This window comes from Narcine bancroftii, chromosome 8 (assembly GCF_036971445.1).
Source record: "Narcine bancroftii isolate sNarBan1 chromosome 8, sNarBan1.hap1, whole genome shotgun sequence".
Classification (NCBI taxonomy): Eukaryota; Metazoa; Chordata; class Chondrichthyes; order Torpediniformes; family Narcinidae; genus Narcine; species Narcine bancroftii.
Window position 1 is genome coordinate 81,897,885 of NC_091476.1, and position 9,545 is coordinate 81,907,429.

Genomic DNA, 9,545 nt, shown 5'->3' on the forward strand with positions numbered 1-9,545 from the left:
GTGTGAAGGGTTGGGGCTTTGCTCTGAGTCCCTGCCCCAGGTGTGTGTGATGGGACGGGACGGGGCATCGCTCCGTGTGACGGAAGGGGCTTTGTTCCGTGTGACGGGACGGGGCTTCGCTCCGTGTGACGGGACGGGGCTTCGCTCCGTGTGACGGGACGGGGCTTCGCTCCATGTGACATGACGGGGCTTTGTGTGATGGGACGGGGCGATGCTACGTGCCTCCGCCCCAGCATTGTGCGACGGGATGGTGCTTCACTCTCTTCCCTGCCCCGGGAGTGTGACGGGACGGGGCTTCGCTCCGTGTGACGTATAGGGGCTTCGCTCCGTGTGAAGGGACGATGTCTTCTCTCGTTGTGACGGGACGGGGAATCTCTCCTCGTGACGGGACGGGGCTTCTCTCCTTGTGACGGGACGGGGCTTCGCTCCGTGTGACGGGACGGCGCTTTCCTCTGTGTGACGGGACGGGGCTTTGCTCTGTGTGACGGGATGGGTCTTCACTCTGTGTGACGGGACGGGGCTTCTCTCCGTGTGACGAGACGGGGCTTCGCTCCACGTGACGGGACGGGACTTCGCTCCTCGTGACGGGACGGGGCTTCGGTCCTCGTGATGGGACGGGGCTTCGCTCCTCGTAACGGGACGGGGCTTCGCTCCTCGTGACGGGACGGGGCTTCGCTCCACGTGACGGGACGGGGCTTCGCTCCACGTGACGGGACGGGGCTTCGCTCATCGTGACGTGACGGGGCTTCGCTCCTCTTGACGGGACGGGGCTTCGCTCCTCGTGACGGTACGGGGCTTCGCTCCTCGTGACGGGACGGGGCTTCGCTCCTCGTGACGGGACGGCGCTTCGCTCCTCGTTAAGGGACGTGGCTTCGCTCCTCGTGACAGGACGGGGCTTCGCTCCTTGTGACTGGACGGGGCTTCGCTCCTTGTCCCTGCCATGGGAGTGTGTGACGGGAAGGGGCTTCGCTCTGTATGACGGTATGGGGCTTCACTCTGTCTCCCCGCCCCAGGAGTGTGTGAAGGGTTGGGGCTTTGCTCTGAGTCCCTGCCCCAGGTGTGTGTGATGGGACGGGACGGTGCATCGCTCCGTGTGACGGAAGGGGCTTCATTCCGTGTGACGGGACGGGGCTTCGCTCCGTGTGATGGGACGGAGCTTCGCTCCGTGTGACGGGACGGGGCTTTGCTGCGTGTGACAGGACGGGGCTTCGGTCCGTGTCACGGGACGGGGGTACGCTCCGTGTGACGGGATGGGGCTTCGCTCCATGTGATGGGACGAGGCTTCGCTCCTTGTGACGGGACGGGGCTTTCCTCTGTGTGACGGGACGGGGCTTTGCTCCATGTGACGGGACGGGGCTGCGCTCCGTGTGATGGGACGGGGCTGCGCTCCGTGTGACGGGACGGGGCTGCGCTCCGTGTGAAGGGACGATGTCTTCTCTCGTTGTGACGGGACGGGGAATCTCTCCTCGTGACGGGACGGGGCTTCTCTCCTTGTGACGGGACGGGGCTTCGCTCCGTGTGACGGGACGGCGCTTTCCTCTGTGTGACGGGACGCTGCTTTGCTCCGTGTGACAGGACGGTGCTGCGCTCCGTGTGACGGGACGGTGCTGCGCTCCGTGTGACGGGACGGGGCTGCTCTCCATGTGACGGGACGATGGCTTCTCTCCTTGTGACGGGACGGGGCATCTCTCCTCGTGACGGGACGGGGCTTCTCTCCTTGTGACGGGACGGGGCTTCGCTCCTTGTGACGGGACGGGGCTTCGCTCCGTGTGACGGGACAGGGTGAGACTTTGCTCTGTGTGACGGGTGAGGGCTCTATTCTGTGTCCCTGCCTCGGGAGAGTGTGACGGGACGGTGCTTCGCTCTGTGTGACTGGACAGGGCTTCACTCTGTCTCCCCGTCCCTGGAGTGTTTGACGGGACGCGGCGACCCTTTGTGTGACGGGACGTGGCGACGCTACTTGTCTCCGCCCCAGCATTGTGTGACGGGATGGCGCTTCACTCTCTGTCCCTGCCCCGGGAGTGTGACGGGACGGGGCTCCAGTCCGTGTAAAGGGTCGGGGCTTCGCTCCGTGTGACGGGAGTGGACGAGGCTTTGCTCTGTGTGACGGAAAGGGGATTTACTCTGTGTGAAGGGACGGGGCTTCTCTCTGTGTGACGAGACGGGGCTTCGCTCCTCGTGACGGGACGGGGCTTCGCTCCTTGTGACGGGACGGGGCTTCGCTCCTTGTCCCTGCCATGGGAGTGTGTGACGGGAAGGGCTTCGCTCTGTATGACGGTATGGGGCTTCACTCTGTCTCCCCGCCCCAGAAGTGTGTGAAGGGTTGGGGCTTTGCTCTGAGTCCCTGCCCCAGGTGTGTGTGATGGGACGGGACGGGGCATCGCTCCGTGTGACGGAAGGGGCTTCGTTCCGTGTGACGGGACGGGGCTTCGCTCCGTGTGACGGGACGGGGCTTCGCTCCGTGTGACGGAACGGGGCTTCGCTCCGTGTGACGGGACGGGGCTTCGCTCCGTGTGACGGGACGGGGCTTCACTCCGTGTGACTGGACGGGGCTTCCTCTGTGTGACGTGACGGGGCTTTGCTCCACGTGACGGGACGGGGCTGCGCTCCGTGTGACGGGACGGGGCTGCGCTCTGTGTGACGGGACGGGGCTGCGCTCCGTGTGACGGGACGATGTCTTCTCCCGTTGTGATGGGACGGGGAATCTCTCCTCGTGACGGGACGGGGCTTCTCTCCTCGTGACGGGACGGCGCTTCGCTCCTTGTGACGGGACGGGGTTTCGCTCCGTCTGACGGGACAGGGTGAGACTTTGCTCTGTGTGACGGGTCAGGGCTTTATACTGTGTCCCTGCCTCGGGTGAGTGTGACGGGACGGTGCTTCGCTCTGTGTGACTGGACAGTGCTTCACTCTGTCTCCCCGCCCCTGGAGTGTTTGACGGGACGGGGCGACGTTTTTTGTGACGGGACATGGCGACGCTTCGTGTCTCAGCCCCAGCATTGTGTGACGGGATGGCGATTCACTGTCTGTCCCTGCCCCGGGAGTGTGACGGGACGGGGCTCCAGTCCGTGTAAAGGGTCGGGGCTTCGCTCCGTGTGACGGGAGTGGACCATGCTTCGCTCCGTGTGACGGGACGGGGCTTCGCTCCGCTTGACGGATCGGGGCTTTGCTTTGTGTCCCGGCCCCGGGAGTGTGTGAAGGGTTGGAGCTTTGCACTGTGTCCCCACCCCAGGTTTGTGTGACGGGATGGGGCTTTGCTCTGTGTGACGGGACGGGGCTTCGCTCCGTGTGACGGGACGGGGCTTCGCTCCGTGTGACAGGACGGTTCTTCGGTCCGTGTCACGGGATGGTGTTCGCTCCGTGTGACGGGATGGGGCTTCGCTCCGTGTGACGGGACGGCGCTTTCCTCTGTGTGACGGGACGGGGCTTTGCTCCGTGTGACGGGACGGTGCTGCGCTCCGTGTGACGGGACGGTGCTGCGCTCCGTGTGACGGGACGGGGCTTCGCTCCTCGTGACGGGACGGGGCTTCGCTCCTCGTGACGGGACGGGGCTTCGCTCCTTGTGACGGGACGGGGCTTCGCTCCTTGTCCCTGCCATGGGAGTGTGTGACGGGAAGGGCTTCGCTCTGTATGACGGTATGGGGCTTCACTCTGTCTCCCCGCCCCAGAAGTGTGTGAAAGGTTGGGGCTTTGCTCTGAGTCCCTGCCCCAGGTGTGTGTGATGGGACGGGACGGGGCATCGCTCCGTGTGACGGAAGGGGCTTCGTTCCGTGTGACGGGACGGGGCTTCGATCCGTGTGACGGGACGGGGCTTCGCTCCGTGTGACGGGACGGGGCTTCGCTCCGTGTGACATGACAGGGCTTCGTTCCGTGTGACGGGACAGGGTGAGACTTTGCTCTGTGTGACGGGTGAGGGCTCTATTCTGTGTCCCTGCCTCGGGAGAGTGTGACGGGACGGTGCTTCGCTCTGTGTGACTGGACAGGGCTTCACTCTGTCTCCCCGTCCCTGGAGTGTTTGACGGGACGGGGCGACCCTTTGTGTGACGGGACGTGGCGACGCTACTTGTCTCCGCCCCAGCATTGTGTGACGGGATGGCGCTTCACTCTCCGTCCCTGCCCCGGGAGTGTGACGGGACGGGGCTCCAGTCCGTGTAAAGGGTCGGGGCTTCGCTCCGTGTGACGGGAGTGGACGAGGCTTTGCTCTGTGTGACGGAAAGGGGATTTACTCTGTGTCCCTGCCCCGGGAGTGTGTGAAGGGTTGGGGCTTTGTTCTGTGTGACGGGATGGGTCTTCACTCTGTGTGAAGGGACGGGGCTTCTCTCTGTGTGACGAGACGGGGCTTCGCTCCTCGTGACGGGACGGGGCTTCGCTCCTCGTGATGGGACCGGGCTTCGTTCCTCGTGACGGGACGGGGCTTCGCTCCTCGTGACGGGACGGGGCTTCGCTCCGTGTGACGCGACGGGGCTTCGCTCCGCGTGACGGATCGGGGCTTTGCTCTGTGTCCCTGCCCCGGGAATGTGTGAAGGGTTTGGGCTTTGCTCTGTGTCTACACCCCAGGTATGTGTGAACGGACGGGCCTTTGCTCTGTCTGACGGGACGGCTTTGCTCTGTGTGACGGGACGGGGCTTTGCTCTGCGTGACGGCACGGGGCTTCGCTCCTCGTGATGGGACCGGGCTTCGTTCCTCGTGACGGGACGGGGCTTCGCTCCTCGTGACGGGACGGGGCTTCGCTCCGTGTGACGGGACGGGGCTGCGCTCCGTGTGAAGGGACGATGTCTTCTCTCGTTGTGACGGGACGGGGAATCTCTCCTCGTGACGGGACGGGGCTTCTCTCCTTGTGACGGGACGGGGCTTCGCTCCGTGTGACGGGACGGCGCTTTCCTCTGTGTGACGGGACGCTGCTTTGCTCCGTGTGACAGGACGGTGCTGCGCTCCGTGTGACGGGACGGTGCTGCGCTCCGTGTGACGGGACGGGGCTGCTCTCCATGTGACGGGACGATGGCTTCTCTCCTTGTGACGGGACGGGGCATCTCTCCTCGTGACGGGACGGGGCTTCTCTCCTTGTGACGGGACGGGGCTTCGCTCCTTGTGACGGGACGGGGCTTCGCTCCGTGTGACGGGACAGGGTGAGACTTTGCTCTGTGTGACGGGTGAGGGCTCTATTCTGTGTCCCTGCCTCGGGAGAGTGTGACGGGACGGTGCTTCGCTCTGTGTGACTGGACAGGGCTTCACTCTGTCTCCCCGTCCCTGGAGTGTTTGACGGGACGCGGCGACCCTTTGTGTGACGGGACGTGGCGACGCTACTTGTCTCCGCCCCAGCATTGTGTGACGGGATGGCGCTTCACTCTCTGTCCCTGCCCCGGGAGTGTGACGGGACGGGGCTCCAGTCCGTGTAAAGGGTCGGGGCTTCGCTCCGTGTGACGGGAGTGGACGAGGCTTTGCTCTGTGTGACGGAAAGGGGATTTACTCTGTGTGAAGGGACGGGGCTTCTCTCTGTGTGACGAGACGGGGCTTCGCTCCTCGTGACGGGACGGGGCTTCGCTCCTTGTGACGGGACGGGGCTTCGCTCCTTGTCCCTGCCATGGGAGTGTGTGACGGGAAGGGCTTCGCTCTGTATGACGGTATGGGGCTTCACTCTGTCTCCCCGCCCCAGAAGTGTGTGAAGGGTTGGGGCTTTGCTCTGAGTCCCTGCCCCAGGTGTGTGTGATGGGACGGGACGGGGCATCGCTCCGTGTGACGGAAGGGGCTTCGTTCCGTGTGACGGGACGGGGCTTCGCTCCGTGTGACGGGACGGGGCTTCGCTCCGTGTGACGGAACGGGGCTTCGCTCCGTGTGACGGGACGGGGCTTCGCTCCGTGTGACGGGACGGGGCTTCACTCCGTGTGACTGGACGGGGCTTCCTCTGTGTGACGTGACGGGGCTTTGCTCCACGTGACGGGACGGGGCTGCGCTCCGTGTGACGGGACGGGGCTGCGCTCTGTGTGACGGGACGGGGCTGCGCTCCGTGTGACGGGACGATGTCTTCTCCCGTTGTGATGGGACGGGGAATCTCTCCTCGTGACGGGACGGGGCTTCTCTCCTCGTGACGGGACGGCGCTTCGCTCCTTGTGACGGGACGGGGTTTCGCTCCGTCTGACGGGACAGGGTGAGACTTTGCTCTGTGTGACGGGTCAGGGCTTTATACTGTGTCCCTGCCTCGGGTGAGTGTGACGGGACGGTGCTTCGCTCTGTGTGACTGGACAGTGCTTCACTCTGTCTCCCCGCCCCTGGAGTGTTTGACGGGACGGGGCGACGTTTTTTGTGACGGGACATGGCGACGCTTCGTGTCTCAGCCCCAGCATTGTGTGACGGGATGGCGATTCACTGTCTGTCCCTGCCCCGGGAGTGTGACGGGACGGGGCTCCAGTCCGTGTAAAGGGTCGGGGCTTCGCTCCGTGTGACGGGAGTGGACCATGCTTCGCTCCGTGTGACGGGACGGGGCTTCGCTCCGCTTGACGGATCGGGGCTTTGCTTTGTGTCCCGGCCCCGGGAGTGTGTGAAGGGTTGGAGCTTTGCACTGTGTCCCCACCCCAGGTTTGTGTGACGGGATGGGGCTTTGCTCTGTGTGACGGGACGGGGCTTCGCTCCGTGTGACGGGACGGGGCTTCGCTCCGTGTGACAGGACGGTTCTTCGGTCCGTGTCACGGGATGGTGTTCGCTCCGTGTGACGGGATGGGGCTTCGCTCCGTGTGACGGGACGGCGCTTTCCTCTGTGTGACGGGACGGGGCTTTGCTCCGTGTGACGGGACGGTGCTGCGCTCCGTGTGACGGGACGGTGCTGCGCTCCGTGTGACGGGACGGGGCTGCGCTCCGTGTGACGGGACGGGGCTGCGCTCCATGTGACGGGACGATGGCTTCTCTCCTTGTGACGGGACGGGGCATCTCTCCTCGTGACGAGACGGGGCTTCTCTCCTTGTGACGGGACGGGGCTTCGCTCCTTGTGACGGGACGGGGCTTCGCTCCGTGTGACGGGACAGGGTGAGACTTTGCTCTGCGTGACGGGTGAGGGCTCTATTCTGTGTCCCTGCCTCGGTAGAGTGTGACGGGACGGTGCTTCGCTCTGTTGGACTGGACAGGGCTTCACTCTGTCTCCCCGTCCCTGGAGTGTTTGACGGGACGGGGCGACCCTTTGTGTGACGGGACGTGGCGACGCTACTTGTCTCCGCCCCAGCATTGTGTGACGGGATGGCGCTTCACTCTCTGTCCCTGCCCCGGGAGTGTGACGGGACGGGGCTCCAGTCCGTGTAAAGGGTCGGGGCTTCGCTCCGTGTGACGGGAGTGGACGAGGCTTTGCTCTGTGTGACGGAAATGGGATTTACTCTGTGTCCCTGCCCCGGGAGTGTGTGAAGGTTTGGGGCTTTGTTCTGCGTGACGGGATGGGTCTTCACTCTGTGTGAAGGGACGGGGCTTCTCTCTGTGTGACGAGACGGGGCTTCGCTCCTCGTGACGGGACGGGGCTTCGCTCTTTGTGACGGGACGGGGCTTCGCTCCTTGTCCCTGCCATGGGAGTGTGTGACGGGAAGGGCTTCGCTCTGTATGACGGTATGGGGCTTCACTCTGTCTCCCCGCCCCAGAAGTGTGTGAAGGGTTGGGGCTTTGCTCTGAGTTCCTGCCCCAGGTGTGTGTGATGGGACGGGACGGGGCATCGCTCCGTGTGACGGAAGGGGCTTCGTTCCGTGTGACGGGACGGGGCTTCGCTCCGTGTGACGGGACGGGGCTTCGCTCCGTGTGATGGGACGGGGCTTCGCTCCGTGTGACGGGACTGGGCTTCGCTCCGTGTGACGGGACGGGGCTTCACTCCGTGTGACTGGACGGGGCTTTCCTCTGTGTGACGGGACGGGGCTTTGCTCCACGTGATGGAACGGGGCTGCGCTCCGTGTGACGGGACGGGGCTGCGCTCTGTGTGACGGGACGGGGCTGCGCTCCGTGTGACGGGACGATGTCTTCTCCCGTTGTGACGGGACGGGGAATCTCTCCTCGTGACGGGACGGGGCTTCTCTCCTCGTGACGGGACGGCGCTTCGCTCCTTGTGACGGGACGGGGTTTCGCTCCTTGTGACGGACGGGGCTTCGCTCCGTCTGACGGTACAGGGTGAGACTTTGCTCTGTGTGACGGGTCAGGGCTTTATTCTGTGTCCCTGCCTCGGGTGAGTGTGACGGGACGGTGCTTCGCTCTGTGTGACTGGACAGGGCTTCACTCTGTCTCCCCGCCCCTGGAGTGTTTGACGGGACGGGGCGACGTTTTTTGTGACGGGACATGGCGACGCTACGTGTCTCAGCCCCAGCATTGTGTGATGGGATGGCGATTCACTGTCTGTCCCTGCCCCGGGAGTGTGACGGGACGGGGCTCCAGTCCGTGTAAAGGGTCGGGGCTTTGCTCCGTGTGACGGGAGTGGACCATGCTTCGCTCCGTGTGACGGGACGGGGCTTCGCTCCGCTTGACGGATAGGGGCTTTGCTCTGTGTCCCTGCCCCGGGAATGTGTGAAGGGTTGGGGCTTTGCTCTGTGTCTACACCCCAGGTATGTGTGACGGGACGGGCTTTGCTCTGTGTGACGGGACGGGGCTTCGCTCCGTGTGACGGGACGGGGCTTCGCTCCGTGTGACGGGATGGGACTTCGCTCCGTGTGACAGGACGGTGCTTCGGTCCGTGTCACGGGATGGTGTTCGCTCCGTGTGACGGGATGGGGCTTCGCTCCGTGTGACGGGACGGCGCTTTCCTCTGTGTGACGCGACGGGGCTTTGCTCCGTGGGACGGGACGGTGCTGCGCTCCGTGTGACGGGACGGGGCTGCGCTCCGTGTGACGGGACGGGGCTGCGCTCCTTGTGACGGGACGGGGCTGCGCTCCATGTGACGGGACGATGGCTTCTCTCCTTGTGACGGGACGGGGCATCTCTCCTCGTGACGGGACGGGGCTTCTCTCCTTGTGACGGGACGGGGCTTCGCTCCTTGTGACGGGACGGGGCTTCGCTCCGTGTGACGGGACAGTGTGAGACTTTGCTCTGTGTGACGGGTGAGGGCTCTATTCTGTGTCCCTGCCTCGGGAGAGTGTGACGGGACGGTGCTTCGCTCTGTGTGACTGGACAGGGCTTCACTCTGTCTCCCCGTCCCTGGAGCGTTTGACGGGACGGGGCGACCCTTTGTGTGACGGGACATGGGGACGCTACTTGTCTCCGCCCCAGCATTGTGTGATGGGATGGCGCTTCACTCTCTGTCCCTGCCCCGGGAGTGTGACGGGACGGGGCTCCAGTCCGTGTAAAGTGTCGGGGCTTCGCTCCGTGTGACGGGAGTGGACGAGGCTTTGCTCTGTGTGACGGAAAGGGGATTTACTCTGTGTCCCTGCCCCGGGAGTGTGTGAAGGTTTGGAGCTTTGTTCTGTGTGACGGGATGGGTCTTCACTCTGTGTGAAGGGACGGGGCTTCTCTCTGTGTGACGAGACGGGGCTTCGCTCCTCGTGACGGGACGGGGCTTCGCTCCTCGTGATGGGACCGGGCTTCGCTCCTCGTGACGG

The 9,545-nt window shown here is 64.7% G+C and overlaps 2 protein-coding genes across 2 annotated transcripts; both read right to left on the reverse strand.

Annotated features, from left to right (window-relative positions):
- Positions 1–2,984: 2,984 nt before the first annotated feature.
- LOC138742061 (serine/arginine repetitive matrix protein 1-like) lies at positions 2,985–5,027 on the reverse strand. Its single transcript, XM_069896254.1, has 4 exons — positions 4,575–5,027; positions 4,328–4,461; positions 3,705–4,199; positions 2,985–3,405 (listed from the first exon to the last, which is right to left on the reverse strand). Exons 1-4 carry the CDS (start codon positions 5,025–5,027, stop codon positions 2,985–2,987), a joined length of 1,503 nt encoding a protein of 500 aa, XP_069752355.1.
- Positions 5,028–6,325: 1,298 nt separating this feature from the next.
- LOC138742062 (uncharacterized) lies at positions 6,326–8,294 on the reverse strand. The gene is made up of 3 exons (XM_069896255.1): positions 7,510–8,294; positions 6,831–7,331; positions 6,326–6,746 (listed from the first exon to the last, which is right to left on the reverse strand). Exons 1-3 carry the CDS (start codon positions 8,292–8,294, stop codon positions 6,326–6,328), a joined length of 1,707 nt encoding a protein of 568 aa, XP_069752356.1.
- Between the last annotated feature and the right edge of the window lie 1,251 nt (positions 8,295–9,545).